This window comes from Sorex araneus, chromosome 1 (genome assembly GCF_027595985.1).
Source record: "Sorex araneus isolate mSorAra2 chromosome 1, mSorAra2.pri, whole genome shotgun sequence".
NCBI lineage: Eukaryota > Metazoa > Chordata > Mammalia > Eulipotyphla > Soricidae > Sorex > Sorex araneus.
Window position 1 is genome coordinate 273733638 of NC_073302.1, and position 21160 is coordinate 273754797.

The 21160-nt window shown below is 47.8% G+C and overlaps 1 protein-coding gene across 1 annotated transcript; it reads right to left on the reverse strand.

Annotated features, from left to right (window-relative positions):
• Positions 1-15928: 15928 nt before the first annotated feature.
• Positions 15929-18444, reverse strand: POU4F1 (POU class 4 homeobox 1). The gene is made up of 3 exons (XM_055139417.1): positions 18014-18444; positions 17186-17257; positions 15929-17142 (listed from the first exon to the last, which is right to left on the reverse strand). The coding sequence occupies exons 1-3, from the start codon at positions 18134-18136 to the stop codon at positions 16060-16062; spliced, it is 1278 nt and encodes a 425-aa protein (XP_054995392.1). The 5' UTR covers positions 18137-18444; the 3' UTR covers positions 15929-16059.
• Between the last annotated feature and the right edge of the window lie 2716 nt (positions 18445-21160).

Genomic DNA, 21160 nt, shown 5'->3' on the forward strand with positions numbered 1-21160 from the left:
GAATAACTTTGTCAGTTACTGTGCCTTAAAAATTAAAAGGTAAGAGGGGATGAGAATGCACCTAGTGTTCTCTATAGGGGCAGAGATGGATGAATATTGGCAGAATGTTGGTTATGTGCTACAGAAATATTTCACGCCTCAAACAAAATCAGTATTACTGGAAATCATGGCACCACAATAATAAAATTTTAATTAAAATGATACAAAATAAAACAAAGAGAGGGGCCCAAAGTGTAGCTCAAAGGGCTATTATGTGCATACCATTGGGAAGAACAGGGTTCAAGCCCAATGCTCTCTGTTGAGCATTGGTCAAGAGTGAACTCAGAAGAGAGGAGCCCCCTGGAGGCGCCTCTGAGCACTGCTGGGTGTGGCTCAAAAAAGCAAAAAGAAAAGAAAAATAGGACAGAGGGCCTAGTAGAGTATTGACTCTTACCCAGTCAGCCTACTATGCTGAGAGTGACTCCCCACCCCCTCTGAGAATTGGGGAAGCTCCTCCCAAATTTTAAATAGAAAAAACTAGGAAGCTGGGGAGAGGGGGAGTATGAGATAGAAGAATGGGGATGAGTGACTTGGAAGGTCCCCTCAGTAATAGGAAAATAATAGACAGAGTGTTTATCACTCTGACCAGTTTTGTCAAAGACTAAGAAATTATCCTGTCGCCTTCTCAGAGATGAGCTGTAACTGAAGATAGAGCCAGGACAAAACCAAAGACACATAATCAGGTCCTTAACCTCCACCAGCCCTGGGTCCAGGAGTGGGGTCCAGAGGCTTACTGACTGCTCTTGTGTCTTCCAGGTGAGGGGGGTAGGGGCGTGAGGCGGGTGCAGGGAGATAGTACAAGTGGGTGGAGCCCTTGCCTTGCTAGACCTAGACCCGGGAAGTCATAGCTCTAGGCTAGTGTGACCCCACCCTTCTGTAAAAAAGAGTGAGAAGGGTTAGACCTGAGGATTTTGTACCCCCTCCCCACCCAAGTGTGCTTCTCTGAAATCCTTAAGTACCTTAAGGTCTTTACAGGGTAAAATTAAACAATGGGGCTAGAGGGTGAGGGGGAAGAGGGGAGGGGAGGGGAGAGGCTGGAGTGATAGTATAGTGGGCATACAGTACTTGCATGCTGTAGACCCTGATTCCATCCGTGGCACCACCTGTGGTCCCCTAAGCACCTCCATGAGTGATCCCTGAGCACAGTAAGTCCTGAGCACCACCGGGTGCACCCCTGTCCCACAACAACAAAAAAACCATAAACTAAATGATTTTTGAGATCTGGCTTGGGAAACGTATATGAGCAAGACTTAGAAATGAACATTGTCATCGGTAGTTTCCCGGATGCCAGCAGGGTTTGGCCTAGCGTTTGTGCGTTACTGGCTCTTAACGAAGTTTCCAGAGTTTGAACTCTATCAAATTCAGGCAGCAAGTGGCCTCACCCTCCCGCGGCCTCTGCGGCACGGGGTTTGCTGCTCACTAGCGACCCCTCCAGGTCTCCGGGGGAGAAGCTCTGGAGCGCAGCCCCGCACCTCCCAAGGTCGGGGAACCGAGCTCCTTCAGCTCGGTCGCCCCAGCCAGCGCCTCCTCCACTCCGAGAGAGCGCGGCGAGGTGGCAAAAGACTCGGCTACACCCGCCACCCCTAACCCAGTCCCGTCCTTAGCCTAGATTGGACGCGCCAGAGCCCCCGAGCGGTGCTGAAGCTTCCGGGGGCTCTGGTGGCTTAGCGCAGAGACTTGGCCGCCAAAGCATCCCTCTCGCGAGGAAGCTGCAATCCCCAGAATCCCGACAGCATTAAGGCGCAGAGAGAAAACAAAACATGCAAACTCTAAACTCAGAAGGAACCAACACGGCTTCCGAGGCAAGGAGTCAGGGAGCGCAAAGCCAGGCCGGCAAGAGAGGGTGGAGGCGGCGCTGGAGGTCTGGGGCGGGGGGTGGGGAAGGGAGGGAGGAAGGAAGGGAGGGAGGGAGGCGGGAGGGGGGAACCCGTGACTTGAAATCGCTTGTCTTTGGGGTGTGAAGGGGCCCGACGATTTCCGACAGAAACAAGCTTGAGCCACACTTGATCTGTTCATCCTCCAGTTGTGCGCGCATGCACATCACACACACACACACACACACACACACACACACACACACACACACACACACACACACACACACGTGCGCGCGTACGCACGCACGCCTCCCCGCGGGAAAGCAAAGGCGACCCGGGCCCCAAAATTTGAGCGAACAGCCCGGCAAGGCGCAACCACAACGCGCCGCGCCACTAAGTTGGCGGGACTACAGGCATACATAGAACCTGGTCCTCGTGAGTAAATGCAGAAGCCGTGGGGTGTGGCAGTTTCCTGAAACCTCAGGACACTTCCATCAAGTGGCACAATCAAATCAGTTCTTCGGTTCTCCAGTCTGACTTCTGAAGACTTACTTTCCTTTTCAGTCCAGCACTTGGACGCAACAGTTCGGGGCCCCAACACGTCACCGTGAAACTCTCTAATGAACCAGCTTTGCGCCTTAGGCAAAAATTTCGAGAGAATCCAAAGTCCTAAGGTGAAGGGGTCTTAGTACTCAAAAGGGACTCCAGGGAAGCGGTATAAAGGAGGGTGAAACAAACATTCTCCAACAAGCCCCAGACGTATTACTATACTGGGAAGTAACGGAGACATAACACATTATTATCCTTAATTAATAATAGAAAGAGTGATGCAGTTTCTCTTGGCCCTGAGTTACATTTTTGGAAGTTGACTAAACACATTAGTCCCCAGTCCCACCCAGCCCTACTGAACTGCTATGAACTTTGTGCTCCTGGAATGGGAAAATGAAGCTCTTCCCTCCAGTAATAAGAATATTTGAAGACGGGTGGGCTGAGAAAAGCCATAAAGAACGACTTTAAAAAAAAACTGGTTTTCATATAGCCTCGAACTTGAGTCTGAATTTTAAGTGTGTATTTGGGAAAGGTGGGTTTACTGTCTTATGGGTCTTACAGTGATGTAATCATTTTAGTTTAGTTTTTTCTTTTTTGGCATAGGTATGCCTAATGTGTGAATGGCTATGCAAGCTGTTAATTTTCTAAGCAGGAATCAGGTTAAAATGCATGGGTTCTATTATATGTACAATTTAATCACAAGGTATTTAAAATAGACATTTCCATCTAAAATCCAATCAGAAATCAACACAGCTCCTCCAGGCATTAGATGATCATCTCGATTTTGCATTTGTAAACTGGGAGAAATAAATGTGACTTGTGGATACCAAGAGGTCAAGTGCGGCTGCTCAAATATTTTTCTTACAAAATGACGGATTTATTAGACAAATAAGTAGCCCCGCTGATGCAAAACCCCCAGTGATTGAATTTTGACGTTAAGTCAACAACAACTCGAACTACATCAGTGCTTCAAGATTTAGTTATGATGGTAGAGATTACTGAACAAATAAGAGCCAGAAATGAATACAGATTTCTGAGAATCTGCCCCTGGCACCCTCTTCTTGACATTCTCCTCCATATGCTCCCCCTATTCACACTGTATTATAATTAAAGGACTGGACTACGCCTTGCGATTGGAAAAGAACTTTAAAATAATTAGGCATATTTTTCTGTTTAAAAAAGGTGGGGGCCGGCTCAGAGAAAAAGTCAATTGAGCTTCATTATGAATTCTTTCATGCCCCCAAAGTCACCCACCATAAGAAGTAAGAGAGCATGCAATGAGTGTTTGGTTTAGTTTTTATAGATTTTATTTTTATTAAGAGCTTTGATAACCTATTGTCCTACCCTTTCTTCCTTTCCTTTAGAAGACCGCTTTCTAAAAGATTTGAGGATTGGGGCCGGCGTTAGTATACCACTCGCGGATCCGAATCCACTGCTGAATAATTAAATCGCCCGCAGAATTTCAGGAGTATTTAGATTTCACCTTTCGTGGGTCAAAGGCTGCCCTACCGTCCCTGGCCGCTCGCCGCTCCCGCCAAGCCGCTCGGGAGCTGACCATGGTGCTGAATATCCTGCGTGACTCTTGATTGGGAGGGAACACTCACTGAAGCTTATGCTCCTCATGAAAGGACCTTTAAATAATTGAGATTACATTTAAGCGCAAAGCAGTTCATTTCTCATCTTTTCATAGAGAAAGGGGCTAATCTGTTCCGCATGTGAAAATCTACCTTTTATTTCTTTGCGTAACTTTCTTATTGTCGTGAAATGGGTGACTTAATTTCCATAAGTCTTGTTGAGGTCAGCCAAGAGCTTTATCCCTTCTACCTACTCTTCTTGTAGCACTACTTTTGGCTATAGTTTTATTCTGTCTGCTCTATAAAACTGCTTATTTTGCAAGGATAAATCTATATTTGGTTTTAAGGATTCCACTGATCAAGCACTTGAGACAATATCTCTTTGTAACTAGAAATTTTCTTTCTGGGTATCTACATGCAAATTGCTAGAAGCAATAGACTGGTTCCAAATCTTTATCCCAGATTTTACTCAAATGAGAAAAACTTCACTCTGAGAAATATGTTGCTTATCCATCTTTATTTCCAGCTTTGTCATATTCTCTTATTTAAAAATGTTTTATCTCAAAATTTTTTTAAATTATCTATTGTATAACTTGTTCTCCCTGGTTTTAAAAAAACTGAAAATACAAATTGATAACCATGAGTAGCAATATAACCTATAAGTAGGCAAGAATGTTTATAATTACTTTGGCACTTCCTCCTGAGGACTAAATAATAAGTTTCTCAGTGGAAGCTCTTCTACCATGGAGATAAATGTGTTTCTTGTTTCTTTTCCATTTTTTAATACCAAATAGCACCTTCAGTCCAATACTGCTTCTGTTTTCAGTTTTCCTGAACTTCTTTTGGATTTATATTTCAATATGCTCTTTAGGATGCAAAATTCCTGTCAAATTAAAGAGTGTTCATGTCTTGCCCGCTTCCAGCAAATCACTTGCAGCACCTAATAAATCCAGCTGGGGTTCCTTCCAGAGCCGGATGCTGCCGAAATCATTATTGTCCTGCCTTGTTTCATGTCAGAGGCCTCTTCGCCTCATCTGTCATGAAACCAATTTCACTTTATTTACATCCATTTGCTAGTTTAATTACTGTGCTGATGAATAGCCTGAAGGAATTAAGTTAAGAGTCTTTGGAAACCCAAAGCGACAGATATATGGGCTACCTTTTAACTACAGGGAAAGAAATGAAGGCTAGTGGCATGTACCAAAATTTAAAGATACTAAGTGTTTCTCTCTAGCCAGATACTCTTAAAATCCAGAATGATTCTATCTTTATGGATTCCCCATGTCCTCTATGTAATACAGTACTTTGAACTCTTCATATTTATAGATAGACTATATACAGCTCTCTAAAAGTCTCTGTTTTGCTTCATTTACTAATTCAGTTATAGAGATTTTACAGTCAAACTAAATTATACGACATATTGGTGTTTTTTAATTAAAGGTACAACCCAATGTTTATTTTTCTTCATAACTGAGAGCTTTTCTATAAACAAAAATTGGTGGTGTCTTTCTGAAAATAAAAAATATTTAATACATTCAATGTAATATGAGTACAATATAATCTTATATAATAAATAATATCACAGATGTCTTGATATATAATTTTTCAATAATTGAGAACAACTTATAATTATTTTCTTTAAAGTATTATAAGTCATAAATTAAAATATTTATGTGTTCTCTCTTTTATAAGTTCAATATGATAAGTGCTACAGATCCATAATGACAGAGTAGGCAATGTGCTAATCTGTGCTCTCAATATATATGCATAGTTAATCATTTTGGTGTATATATAAATATATTTAAATCTAAGATCAATAAACTTCCCAGCAATTCACTATTCTATAAATTATTATAGTATATCTACTAATCATGACACAACTAAAAATCATGGCTACTAATTAGAACAATATTAAAATAATTTTCAGTGGTTTTAATTATTAATCATAGTCAAAACTTAGCATTGATAATGCAGAAACTAAGTTTTCCCATAATTATTAACTTCTGACTACCAATTAAAAGAATAGTATACTTAAACTGACGTTTGATTTCATATTTTTCCATACCCCAGGTAACACTACACATAAAAGAATGCAACTTTTAAATCTAAATACCTATGTGTCCTCCATTTACTGTTCTTTTTCTGAAATTTTCTGACATTTTAAATCAATACTTCCATTTACCTTTGCTAAAAACAGTGAGTTCATGGCACATGACAAAATATTCACCATTTTAAGACAGAATCCATAGTATTTTCTTATAAATTCAGTGTGCTAATACCATCTCCAGTTTGAGTATACAATTACTTCTAAGGTTGCGCAAACTTTCTAAACTATTTAATTACAAACAATTTTAAACAAGCAAGGGCAATAGATACTTCTAAGCAAAGCAAAAATAAGAAAGACAGATTTTTTAAATTGGTTTCTCATTTCTTCTCCAAAATGAATTAAATACTTTTTGCACCTTGTAGTATCTGTAGTTTCATTAATCACAAAGTCAACTTAATGCAGAGGGAAAATGTAAACACTTTAATATACTATTATAAGAACTAAAGGTGATAAAAACCATTCTGTCTGTGCGGATACATATTAATAAATTATATATTCATTACAAATCCTCCAGGAGCTTCCCTGCATGTCTTTCTTACATCCTCTAAACACACAATTTCCCCCTCCCCCCCACTACTTTTAATAAAGCTCATCCACAAAACAATAAGCATAACAAAAATGTTTGTATCAAGATTCTTTCTATAAAAGTTTGGTAGTCAAAGAATCTTAACCCAAAACTCTGGGTGAAACTTGCTTCTATTTTAATAGAACCAGATATTATTATAATTCTTTAACTAGAGATTTATGAATGATTTTTAGCTTGACAGAAAGAAATCTATTTGGATGAGTTTTCCTAGGCTATTTTAATTCATTTTCCTATAAAAAGAAGTGGGAATGATGGGGGGGGAGGTTTAAATGCCTTCCCCTTTCCTCCCCACCCCCCATTGCTCTCATTCTCCCCCTTTGGAAGACCCGTCTCCTCCCTCTCCAGCTCTTTTTGATTAATAGATCCATGTGGCTAACGGCCTGACATATGGTGTGCGAAGCAGCTTGAGATAGTACCTTAGGCATCCCCTAAGGCCATTAACATATTAGGGGCTTATGTGCAGTCAGACAGTCAGACCTCATCGAGAGAGCTGGCGTTTTCAGAAAGGCTGTACCCCAGAGCTGTTTGATAGAGTTTCAATAATGCACCACTCTTCAATTTTAAAGGGAGTTGCTTCTGGTGCTGAAACACTGGGACAAAACCAGAATAAAGTTGAGAAATAAAACTCAGCTACATTCAACCACAGTACAAAATGTGCTTATGTCTGTTTGTATATGGATATGCGCAAGGAGGCGCAGCTTCAAGCTCACAAACATGAACCAGCTCCTGTGTATTATCAGTAAACGGGCGATGGCAGCTGCCTGGATTTATTTTATTTAAAGATGTGTTTAAAGACCTCTTTATACTGGGAACACTAGCAGTGCAAACAATAATGGATAGGCATTACTCAAAAACTAAAACAAAACATTCTTAAAAAACAGTCTGAATCATGTTGCTTGATGACTTTTTTTCTAGTAGAACAAATTAAGTGCATTTTATATATGCAACCTTCAAGATAAGAAAGGGAAGCTATGAAAATGAAAAACTATTAACTTAAAAGGTGTGATTTTATTTTACATACACTTGCAGATCATATCCCTGGAGAGTTAGCTTTTCTTGGTCAGCAAAACCTACAGGTTTAGAGATTACAAAAAGTCTGGACAACTCTGAAGCATTTAGTTTATATCTGCATACATGTATTATACATATGCATGTGTGTATGCATGTGTGTATAAATTGTTGGCAAGGAAGATGCTATTCAAAATCAAAGCAGACATACCACTTGAAGCTTATTTAATTCCCTATAACATGGTAATTGAAGCTTGAAATTCGCTTTGCCCAATGTTGTTCTTCTAGCCTCCTGCTGGTATACCACTGTACCCCTTTTGAACTGTACTCTGGCTGTTTGCTTGGCAAATAAATGCTGTTCCGCCCTATTAAACCTTTTAGGTAGTTTCATCTTTGGATTTCTCAAATACAGAGCTAATAAGGAGAAGCTTTGATGCTGTTTTACTTTCAAACTATACCCCAAGGCGTTAAAACGCGCAAAAGGTAACTGAAAAAGTAAATTGCCAGGAGCAAAGCACACCCTTCCTTTCAAAATCTCTCCGACCTGCTGCTGCAGTGCATTGCATGGCAGTCAAAAATCCCATGTTCCGGTGCGGAACTACAGTCCTCTCTGGCAGTCCCTGGGGTTCCAAAACCTTGCCACGTTACCGGGGGGATAAGGAAGAAAAGATGTACATTTAAAAGTCCCGTGATTCCTTAGGGGAGGAGAGAAACGGGAGGGGGTGAAGACCCAGCTTCGAAAAAGTTGATTTTATCAAATGGGAGGTGAAGATTAAGGAAAAAAGCAACTTGTTTAAGCAGTCAGTAATAAGTTTTGCAATAAGGCGTGGCAACGGTGAACAAGACCAAGCTCTGAGGCGCTAAATCTAGGGTTCAGATAACAGTTTGGAGGGAAGAGTCTGCACACACTCCAACCTACCACATACTTGAGTCCCCTACATATATATTCACACTCATCAACGCACACGCATTATTATACACGCGATTCCTTCTTTGAACAAAAGCAAACAAAACAATTGAAATATGTTTTCTTTTAAAATCGGGAGATGAAAAAGTCTCCCGCTCAAAGGCATCAAACTCCGTTTCACATGGGTATTTAAGAAGATATGAAAACCCTCGGGAGATACCACTGCCCTGAGTGAAATGGATCCTACCTGCTTTTTAAAATGCCCGTATTTCCATTGCTAACTCATAAAACACATTGTAAGCAGGAGAGTGGGGCTCCAATTTCAGCCTCTGAGCTCCTTGTCATATTTCTGTTTCTCCTTCTCTTTCTCTCATCCCAATGCTTTGGTAAAGTCGCATAAGTGATCAAAATTAACATAAATCATTATTAGTTATTAGGATTTGCTCTAAATTACACTGTGAATATCGCACCAGCCCCATCTGCCGCCCCTGCTCTCGCAGCAATAGATTGCAGATAAAATAAATGTCCTTACCCCATTAGAAGGTTCCTGTCTCTGTAGCCAAAAGCCAAACAAAAGCAATAAATACCGGGCTTTTTCTCTCCACTATTCAGCTGTGACTCTTTTCATCAGCTCTTCCTCTAGAAAAGCTCGATAGCTGCCTGAAAATATTGCATTTTATATCACCAAAGGGCGATTAATATTGCATTAACTGTATTTAACATTTTTTAGCGCGAGTAATCTACAATGAGTTAATTTCTGTTAGTAAGTACTGGGGGTATCAGGACTGCTGTGGATCACTTAAGATATTTCTAAAAATGTATTATTTGTCCCACAGTTAGTTTTTTTTTAATTTTTAAAAAATAATGTTGGAGTGTAGCACGCGATGTTTGAAGTGGAAAAAGCCGTGCTAATGGTCTGCTTAAAGTATTCTGACACTGACTGGAGACAGCCAGGTCCCTGCCTTCATTAAATGTTTATTGTCAACACTTGGCGGGGGCGAGGAGGGGGAAAGAGACTGATGTAAGTGAATTTCCACGGTTGGAAATTGTCAACACTTTGTCTTATTCTGATCCATGCCTACAAAAGTTTGTATACATTATGCTACACTGAAGCCAGGTACCAGTTACCAAACTTTTGTTTGTAATTCGATTTGCCTAATCTATCCAACATAATTTTCTCTTCCTTTTCCATCCCTCCTTTTGTACCCTCTCCAGCTCTGTTTTGGCCCCTACGGGTTTTCTTCTCCTGTTCCTGTCCTTTTCCTTTTCTAAATCTGACAGAAGCGACCTCCGAGCAAGAGGGCTTCGTACGGGGGCGGAGATAGGGTTTCCTATGCTTCACTTCTGAGTCTGCAGGAATAGAATGCTGGTACCTCTGCTTGGGGTCTCCGGCTTCGTTCGGAACCCACAGTTTCAACCTCCGTTTTGGCAATCTAGTATCCCACTGGATTCTGAGGACAAAAAAAAAAAAAAAAAAAAAAACCAGCAACAACAACAACCAAAAAAAAAACCCAGCGTCCACCTTTAGTGCCGGGGTTTAAATATTGACCAAATAAATTCAAATCCGTGTGGGGCTTTGGGGGCAGGGGAGAGGGAAGGGTGCACCTTAAAACAATGGTCCAGATCTTAATGCTCCAAATTCTTTTCAATGTAAAATAGTGTTGAAAGTTTTGTTGTTTGCTTCTGGTGTGTGTGTGTGTGTGTGTGTGTGTGTGTGTGCGCGCGCGCGTGCGTGCGTGCGTGTGTGTGTGTGTGTGTGTGTGTGTGTGTGTGTGTGTGTGTGTTGGGGGAAGGAGGGGGTGCTTAAGGCGTCTTTGGGTTAGGCGTAACAGTGGAAAGGGAACCACTGATACGTGTCCACTCCCCTTTCTCTCAGGACGTCCTCAAAGGCTCTTGCAGCGTCGGCGAGGACCTCCGGGAGCGCCTAATTACCAGCTGCGAAACACCAGCCCGCGCCTCCCGCGGGAGGAGGCGACTCAACGCGCAAGTGCGGACTCGGCGCGCGCCCCGCGCTCGGCCCGCGCCCAGTCCGCCCCGCGCGCCCGGTCCGCCCCGCGCGCCGCGCCCCGCCGCCCCCACCCGGCGCAAGCGCGCCCGGCCGTCGCAGCCGCTCGAGTCCCGGGAGCCGCTCGGGTCCTGGGCCGCTGGGTCAAGCCCGGGCCCGCACCGGCCGAGGCCGTTCCTGCCGTCGGAGCTGAGCGGCCGCCGTCCGGGGGCGCGTCCCCCCGCGGGCCGCCGAGAGGTGCCGGCCGGCCGCGGCTAGCGCGCGCGGGGCGCTGAGTTCCCCCGCGCCGGCGGCCGGGGAGGGTGTTTGCGGCGACGAGCGAGTCCCTTGTCGGGAGGGGGTGCGGAGGGCGGTTTCCCGTCCCCGGCTCAATTTCCACCCAATCAGCCCCGCCCGCGGTGGGAAACGGCACCGCCGACCCCTGGGCGCCCGGGCTGGCCCTGGGGAGACGGGCGAGAGGCGGGAGGAGGCTGGACCCGAGCGAGCAGCCCCACGAAGCCGCCTCGGAAACAACTTGCCGGAGTCCGCGGGACGTTCCTCCGCCCGCGTCTCCACGCCCGGCCCACGCCGATCGCGGTCGCGGGGCAGAGGGAGGGAGGGAGGGAGGGAGGGAGGGCCTACACAGCTCCTTTCGAACGGACTTGACAACAATTCCCAAAGTTTGTAACGAGCTTCTTGTTGTCGTTTTTATTAATTTCCAGAACTCGCAAGCCACGAATGAATCCAAAGGGCAGGCCCACCGGAACGGGGCGGCCGCACGTCCCCAGTCGCGTGTGCTCTGAGCCGGCCGTGCCACTTGCCCGCCTGGCCCCGGAGGCTGGGGAGGCTGGGCGCCAGCCGGGCAATGCCAGCCGTGATGGAGCTGGAGCCAAGGTTTGAGTAGATATTCTGTACCTTATTGCCACCAGGCATAACTCCTCGCAGGTGGTTATATGGTTATATAGCAGTATATACCATGTACGTATATGCACATATATACCCATCCTTTGAATCCCCGCCCTCGAGGGCCTTATAGCTGTCCTCCTGGGGCTCAGACCCGGCGGCAGCAAAGCAGTACCTGATGATAATTATGCTCATCCCCTTTATCATCCCTGAGGTCAAGCAGTGCCTTCTGATGGGGGTGGGGGGAGCAGGGTCGGAAGCCAGGATCCCAGCAGCACTAGATAGAGCCCCTGAATACTTGAGAGTGGACACAGCAGCCCGCTTTACGCCAGGGGGTTGAGAGCAGGAACTGGCCAGGGGAGCCCCATTCTCTCTCCACATGGCCACGTGTGGGACTGGGAGCGATGTCATCCTGGTACCACGCGAAAATAAAGATCGAAACAGTCACGCCCATGGGTGCCTACCGTTTATTTATGGGTGAAAGCGGAGAGACATTTCTGAGCACACGGGAGAAAAAGTATATATCCGGACGGGAGTTGGTGTGCTTCAGGGGAAGAGCGTTTCTTATACCTACTTGAAGGAGCCAGGACTGGGAAATGGCATCAATGTGGAACATTAATTTAGTGGTGAAGGGGTTTTTTTGTTGTTATTTTTTGTTTTTTGATTTTTTTGCCTTTTCTAGTCCATCGCCGCCTGACTTTCAAGGAAACCTAAATGCAAAGGAAGCACAGTGTTCCCACTTTCACAAACTTACCTTGAGATTATTCTGTAAAGGAACAAGAGTCACACCTTTTGCTGTTTCCACCCATAGGTGCCAGAATCTCCCGAGAGGGAAGTTACACTCTTCCCAACCAGAAAACTTTGAAAGGTCAACTCCGCTGAGTGAGGAACAAAAAGCCTCTGCACTCTCTTCAGGGGGGCGTTTGCTTGTTTATTCCTGGATTGGCAGTCAAAGGTCTATGAAAAGTCTTAATATTCCGAGGGGAACTGGGTGGGGGGGCGTCACAGATTCTGTCGCCAGATAGCAACGTGTGTGTGTGTGTGTGTGTGTGTGTTGTTTTGCACAGCTTCCTACTACATAAAATAGGAAACTCTGCAAAGCATATTTTTTCACATCTTGTTTTATTGACATAGTATTGTCTTTTTCATTTGGTAAGAATTTTAAACTAATACAAAACAAATGCTTAAGTTCTTAGTACACACATTGGTCATCGTTATATAATACAAATGTATTTGCCTACAACATTTTCGTTTGGGCATTTTTCTCTCTCTCTTCTTTTTACAGACTCTGTAAATCTTTTCATTTGTTCATTACTGGTTTTCCAACAATAAAATCCAGTCATATGTTTCTGTAAAATAATGTTTCTTTTAAAAAAGTGCATTTTATTAAAAACTTTGATGACAGTTCAAGTCAATGACAGCAGAATCAAGTCAATTTTGATGTGAGATTTTTTAAAATAACTTATAATGCTTTTTAAAACATTGACAACTGTTTAAAAGTACAGCCTTTTAAATGTTTTTTTTTTTAAGTATCAAGTGTTTTGTTTCACAGATTTGCCGGTGAAATCAGAAAGATCTGGCTTATAGGATAACTAAAGATGACTTTAGAAGATATAGTCTGAGCTATTAAACTTTCTACATTTGGCATTTGATCTAGTCCCAAGCTACCTAAAAATAAAGATTCTCTGGAGCAGCAGGTAACATCTTATATGGTCCACGTGAAGGGAGGCATTTGAAACAGTAGCTGAATAGTTCAGTGGATGGCTTCTATGTTTACTAGTCATCAAAGTCATCTAGTTACATTTTTTGGCTAGAATATCACATAAACTTCCAAATGCCTCCATCTTCTGAACGTTGATTTAAATATTTGGGAAGAAGGGGTGCCCTGATTTTATATTACTTTCTACCAATCTAAAATGAGAGCTGTAGTTTAAGAGTTTCTGCCACTTAAAAACAAAAACAACTTTGATAACCACAAGCAACTAATATAGATTCGTTTTATTCAGAGCACCGCTTTTCACATGAGTTATCTGAAAGTGAATTAGGAATCAGCAGAAAAATACATCTTTCTCGCCCTTTCCCTTCCTTTCATTCCCTTTCCAACATCTTCCCCATTCCCTGTATTTTTGGTTGTATTGAGTTTTACTTGTTAAATGCCTCTGCCAGGACATGGCCCAGTCTATATACAAAAATGCACCCACATCATAAAACTGCTCTTCTTTCAGTTATGTTTTATTTGTAAGTGTAACGGGACACATCTCCCTGATGTATTTTGGCGCACAGAAATAGTTCTGCTAAAAGTGGGGGTTAGGGAGGAGGGAAGGTAATAGAGCAAAGACATAACCAAGGAGATAGCTCAGCAGACATACATGGACAGGTAGATCAATTCGTGAGACATTTCAGGTTTAACACTGGCAGTTTGTAACCACTGGGTGAGTGTGTGCATTAAAGAAAATATTTACAATAATCTTCCTTTTTTCTTTTTCCTCTAAATACAAGAATATGACAAGAATGTTGTGTTTTCGGTGAAAACAGGCAGTAGACTGTGAAATCACACTATCCACAAAACGGTCTATCAGAAAGCTAGCCCAGTTTAGTGCTCAGTTTCAAATGCATAGAATGTTTGCGCTGCAAACAATGATGTACAATGTAATTAAATAAATAATGCCTTACCAGAGTGAGACTTAATTGTGTTTCTTTCTGCACCTTTCAAATCATGCATGATTTCAGTCTTGTCAAATGACAGGTGTTTTCTTTTCTTGTTTTTTTCTTTCCAATTTTTTGTTTATTAAAGGATGGCAATAAACCATCTCCACGTGAGATCAAAAGAGTACCTTGTGCATAAAGCAGGCATTTTTACCTAACCACCATCAACTGTCTTTTTTTAAAAAAAAGATCCATCAGGAGTTCATAAAGTACCTGGATTATTACTATGAAATACTATACGCGATTTTCTATTTGGGAGACTGATAGTGCAAATTAAAATTCTTGCTACCCAACATTTATCCCCAGCAATAAATTACTTTTAATAATATAATATATAATAACAATAATAATGAAACACAGTTCTGCTTTTCCCGCCCCCAACATGCAGATTCTTTGAAACAAACTGAGGGTATTAGACCTGCTTTCCTCTAATCTGGCATTTAGTTCCTTTTCTCAACGCCAAGTCCTGCCCCAAATGAAGAAGGAATTTCTCAATACTTAAGTGATTTCACCTTCTCCAAGAGAGGAAAGGGAGCCTAGAAGAGTAAGATGGGTCTTGTTCTGTGGAGAAAAGCCGGGACAGGGTCTCCTAGTATCTTTCACCTCATCAGTCTATTTGAATCAATGCCTGGGGGTGGTTGGGGGGAGTAGTTTAAAATAAACCACACTCAGAAAATAAATGAACCAGAGAGCAAGTTCTAAGAGTTAGGGTTGGCAAGGGGAAAAAAAGCTTATTTTGAAATGGTCAGTTTTCTGTATCTTTGACACAAGAGCAAAGGGTAATAACAAAAAAGAAAAAAAAAAACTTGTTAATATCCTCGTTGTTCTCTTAGAGGGGAAATATGTTGGAATCTCAAAATACTGTATTTCAGACAGCTCCAAGACTCCTCTCTCTTCTAAACATCATCCGACCTGCGCCAGGTTAGAGAATCTGGCCTGATTAAGGAAAAACTTGGATTCCACTTAGAGAAGTGACCACCCCCTCTGTCATCGCTCCCCACCCCTTTCCAGTCCCTTTCAGCTGTGTCCCAACTCATTTTCTGGCAAAGAAGAGCTAGCAAGGGAGTCATTTTGGAAGGAAACGAATAAGTCATGGATGGGGTGAAGGTTGACTCAGAGGGAAAATTAAATTAGATACACAGAACACTGGCTTCACTACCCAGAATTCCGTCGGATTCATTTGGTTTTCCTGTTTGTTTGTTTTGTTTTTTACTCAGATCGCATGTGCGTGTGCGTGCGCGCGTGTGTGTGTGTGTGTGTGTGTGTGTGTGTGTGTGTGTAAGTTGGGCGGTGGTAATAAAGGTGCTGCTCTTTTTCTTTTCCTTAGGGGGAAATGAAGCTGCAGAATAAACGGCTCCCCGGAGTTAAATTTCTAAAGCATTATTATTTTCTTGGCTTTTGTTCTCTTTTGTTTTAGTTTGTCTTTATTTGTTTAGTGTTTTGGTGGTTGGTAGGTTTGTTTTTGTACATAGTTCCTTGGTCCCCAGGAGATTGTGTTAAGTGTCTCTGGTCAAAAACAGTCCATTCCCATACCCTTTCCGAGTCTCCCCCCCTCCCGCCCCCCACCCTAACCCCGAGAGCCATCCAACCCCCTGCTCCAGTCTCGGATTTCTTTCTCCCCGCTCCCCCGCTCACCCCAAGGTTCCCCCTTCGGCCCCCAGCCCATCACTCAGGTGTCCACGCCCAACCTCACGGGCCGAGGGCGGGTAAGAACCCAGAAGGGGAGGGCGGGGTGGCGAAGGAGAGCGCTCAGGTGAGGGTCCCCAGATGCAAGCAGGATAGCAAACACACTCCAAACTCAGGGCCCGGGAAATGCCCCCACCTGGGCCCCCCTGGAGGCCTCGGCTCTGCCCCGCCCGCGCGGCCCCTCCCACGCCCTTCAGTAAGTGGCCGAGAATTTCATCCGTTTCTGCTTCTGTCTCTGGTTGCAAAACCACACCCGCACCACGTTCTTTTTGAGGTCCAGTTTCTCGGCGATGGCGGCGATCTTCTCGGACGAGGGACGGGGCTGCACGGCGAAGTAGGCCTCGAGGGAGCGCTTCTCGGGCGCCGCGATGGAAGTCCGCTTGCGTTTCTTCTCGCCGCCGTTGAAGAGCTCGGGCTTGTTCATTTTCTCGCGCTGCGCGCCCTCGGCCTCCTCGAGCCACGCCTGCAGGATGGGCTTGAGCGCGATCATGTTGTTGTGCGAGAGCGTGAGCGACTCGAACCTGCAGATGGTGCTCTGGCTGAGCGAGCCCACGCCCGGGATCTTGAGGTTGGCCAGCGCCGAGCCCACGTCGGCCTGCGTCACGCCCAGCTTGATGCGCCGCTGCTTGAAGCGCTCGGCGAACGCCTCGAGCTCGCGCGGGTCCGTGTCCGAGTCGCAGATGGACGCCAGCCCCGCGGCGCCCACCACGGCCGCCGCCGCCGACGCCGCCGCCACCTGCCCGGCCGCCGCCGCCGCCGCCGCCGCCGCCGCGCCGTGGTGCGCCGCCGCCGCCACCAGCCCCGGGTGCGGCAGCCCCGACGGCATGTTCATCGCGGCCGCCGCCGCCGGGTGCGACAGGTGGCCCAGGCCGTGCATGTGCGGGTGCGGGTGCGCCGAGCCGCCCAGCAGCCCGCCGCCCGGGCCGCCGCCGCCCGGGCCGCCGCCCCCCGGGCCGCCGCCGCCGCCGCCGCCGCCCCCGGGGCCGCCCCCGCCGGGGCCGCCGCCGCCCCCGGGGCCGCCGCCGCCCCCCGGGCCGTCGTGGGCGCCGCCGCCGCCGCCCGCCGCGCCCGCCGCGCCCGCGCCGGCCATGAGCGCGAGCGAAGGCGACGAGATGTGGTCCAGCAGGTCGCCGGGCTCGAGCGCCTGGTGGTGGTGGTGGTGGTGGTGGTGGTGCGCCAGCGGCACGGTGGACGTGGACGTGCAGGGCACGCTGTTCATCGTGTGGTACGTGGCGTCCGGCTTGAACGGGTGGCTCTTGCCCTGGGACACGGCGATGTCCACGCTTGAACGGGTGGCTCTTGCCCTGGGACACGGCGATGTCCACGGCCGCCAGCGCCTCGGCCCGCGCCAGCAGCGTTTCGTCGAGGCTGGCGAAGAGGTTGCTCTGCAGCTGCAGGCGACACAAACCAAACCAAAACACAAAACGAAACAGAACAAAAACCACGGAACCAAAAAAAAAAAAAAAGCAAAGACACGAAACCAAAGCACACACAAGCCGGAAAGCACAACAAGCAAAGGGCAAAACACAAAGAGACCGAAAAAATAACAACCACCGGGGCGGAGGGCAGTTGAGGCCGGGAGAGACGGGATGGGGAGGTTGGGGGGGGGGGGGACACATTGGGGACAAGGCGACCGGGGTTAGACGAGCAGGGACGGATTGTGGCGAGGAGGACCGGTGCAGGGAAGAGATGGGCGCACAGGAACACATTCCGGGAACGGGCATTTGGGGGGGGGGGGGAGACAAAAAAATAAATAAATAGAGGGGGGAAAGAAAGAAGAAATGCAGAGATGTAACTCGCAGCTGGGGGGGGACCCGTGTCACGCACCCGATCACGCACAGAGACCACCTTTCCGAGGCAGGAAATTAACAGAGAAAGTGTAAGGAAGTCGAGAGTCTTGGCCCCGGCGCTCCCCGCTCTGAACGCAGGCGCCCGATACCCGAGGCGAGAGGCGACAGGAACACGATCTTAGGCGCCACTGGACCCAAGGTGCCTCGCCGCGGGATTTCCTCCAAAAAAATCCCTGCCCGCAAAGCCCCGCACCGGGACCCGGTGCACACAGGAGCGCCCGACATGCAGCGTCTCGGAGACGGGGAGGGGTGGGGTAGGCGCACGGGCCCGGGGCCGCGGGCGTGGGGAGCGCTTACCGGCGGCGTGGGCAGGCAGGCCCGCCGGATGGCCTCGGAGCTGGAGTGCAGCGACGGGTACTTGTGCTCAGGGAGGGTGGGATGCATGGCAAAGTGAGGCTGCTTGCTGTTCATGGACATCATCTTGAAGGCTTGGCATGTAAATCCACAAACACTCCGAAAGTCCGCGCGAAAGTGCGCACGCCGGCTCCCTCGGCCTCCCTCCGGAGCGGGCTGGCAGCCGCGGTGGCTGGCGGCGAGGCGGAGGCGGCGGCCGCTCAGCGGGATGCTGCCGCCGCCGCTGCTGCTGCTGCTGCTGCTGCTGCCGCCGCCGCCGCTGCCCCCGCTGCCGCCGCCGCGGCCGCCCGGCGCTCCCTTTGACCGCGCAGAGCGCCGCGCGTCGGCCTCGCGATCCCACTTCTCCGAGAGCTCTAGCCCCGTGCGCCGACGGGATGCACTCCTCTTACACCTGAGCCCCACTTCTCGCGGCCGGTCCGGGGAGCTCTCGCGAGAGCTTGCGGCTCGGCCGCGCCGACAGGCATCAGCTGTCTCCGTCTGTCTGATGCGCGCCCTCCCTCTCCGCGGCGCCGAGCCTGGGCGTGCGCGCGCGCTCCCTGGGCCGCCGCCGCTGGCGCGTGGGAGCCGCTCTTATAGTGACCAACAGCCTGGACAGCGCAGGTGATGCACCTGTAGCTGCCTGGGCATGCGCACTGCACGCCTCACCTTCTTCCCCCCCCACACACACCCTGGGTTTTAGACAGATCAAAAGGGGCCAGGTATTGTTTGAGGGTAGACACCTTTTAAGGGGGTGAGAAAGATAGAAGCACGCAAACCCTCTGAGTAGGTTCGCTCCGTGCTTCCCCCAAGCCCCCAGCTTCCCCGCCGGCAGCCCTGAAATTATGCGCATTACTTAGGCACACCTCCACTCTGAGATGTCTAACAAGCAGTTAGAGAATGTATACAGCTGGGCATTTGTATGTTAAATTATGCCCGCGCATTCCTCTGTATGCAATATAAATAACAGCACAGAAACGCTGAAGGAAGGCGCTGTCTTTTTGCTGGAAGGAGCTGTTGCTTTCAAGGTTTATAAATAGGTTCCTGGAGAATAATCGCGGTGACAGGCATTTGTTTGAAGTAGGCAGACTCTATTGATTCCCATATAATTTAATTTCCTCCGCATACTTTGTTGTTGTTGTTTTGGTGACGGTAACTGTGTCAGGCATCGACAGTGACAGCCACTTAGGAGCCACAAGGAACGTTTGGCTTTCTACTCGGGCTGTTGAAATGAAACTGTGCGTTTCTCTTATTGTTTGTCTCCTTTAACCGTGTACAAACCCGCATTTCAAACGAGCTCTGGTGATCTGAGGCTCCTAGTAATCAAAAGGGAAAAACAGTTAACAGGGTGTCCTTAGGATCCTTTCCTCTCTTCCTGTAGCGCGCGCACACGCGCATACGCGCGCGCGCGCACACACACACACTTTATACAGGAAACTCCAAGTAAAGGACATCACTTCAGAGAAAAGAGAATAAGATATTGAGAAAAGAACTTTCATTTACCGTCCCTGGTTCTGGCTTCTTTGCTTATTTCTGTGTCTTTTGTTCTGGTTATCAGGGGCCAGGATCGAGCCCGGGGGTTAAAACAGTAACTCAAAACCCAAGACCCGTCTCGGCCTTAAATTTTTTTTTATTGTTGTGAAATCAAAATCTACAAAGAATAACTTAATTAGACGAACTGTTAAATGGTCCGTCTGTAAGGGGCTGATCAAGGGTCTCGAGATGAGGAATCACACAGTTCAGGTGCCGAGTCCCCACGGACGCAGCGCTTGCCTAAGGTGATAACAGCCCAGATGTTATCACATCTGCAGCAAGAGTGGTGGAGAGCAGCAAGGGGCAGCCCTTGCGAGGCAGAGATCAGATAAATCTTCCTTTCTGGTCTCGCCCACACCAAGGAGGTTCTGTGTTTTCACGCAGAGCTGATCATACCGGAATAAATCTAAATTTGCCTTCTCCTGCATTTCGGTTTTTCTTCGGAGAAACACCTGCCCTGTGCATCGGCCCCCTTTTTGCACTCTGATTCCAAGAAGAGCCCACAGGCGTCACCAAGGCTTTTTCTTTCTTTGCTTTTTTGCTCCCGCCGGCCCCCTCCCCTCGCAGGCCGAGAGGGGAGTAAGAAGGATGTTCATTCACTCGCGGGTACGAGCCGGAGCCGCGTTCCCATCCATTACGCGGGCCCCCGGGAGTGCTAAATGCAACTTTATCTCTACGGGGAATGCTCTGCGAGCAGGCCCGCGAGGGGGCGGGGGCGCGAGGGGGTGCGACGGGAGGCGACGCACGGTGGGCCCAGGCTTAACCTAATCCTTCCTGACACCCGGCGCGGCGGTTTCCCGGCGGGGGTGGGGGGTGAGCGGGGGTGGGGGAGGGGAGCGGAGGAGTGAGGGAGGGAGGGACAGAAGGCAAATAACCCGTGCTCGGGGACACGTGGACCCAGACTGGGATGCAAGCCCCCGAGTCCCCAAAGTTCAGCTTTGGTTTATGCTTACCCTTCGCAACTGGGGGGGCACCATAAACCCTGGGCGGGAAGGAGTGAGGGGTGGGGGGGATGTGTGAGCGGGGAGCGGGGAAACACCCTCTGGCCTCAGGTTGGAGTTCATGCTTCTTTGGGTTGCCTCTCGGAGTTCTCAACTCTTTGCCTCCTCCCCCCCCCACCCACCCCGGAATAGGGCCTGGCCTTTGACCCGGGCTGTGGGGGTGCACCCTGGAGCTCCCATTCCCGGCTCAGCGCACAGCCCACTCGGAGTGCGAGCTTATTCAGGGTTTATCTCTGAGCACCGCGGAGCTGAGGGCGCTTGTCACGGAGCATCGATGCTTTCGATGTAAATACTTGTGTGTCGGCAGGAGTCAGCTAGGGCAGGACCCACAGAGAGAGGAAGCGCCCAAGGGGGTTCGGTAAACCAGGAGGAAATGGGAGGAAAAGCAGGAAGTATCCCAGTGAGCTGTAGCGGTTGCGCGGGGTCCCCACGCAGACGATCTGCTCATCTGGATCTCAGTCATTTCTTTTTCAACTTGTGTATTGCTCCCTCGTTTGTTTTCCACCTCTAATGCTTCTGAGGAACCTTAAGTCTAGGCCAGGTCAGATGCTGTGGCCGAGAAAGTGAGGTGTGAACTGGG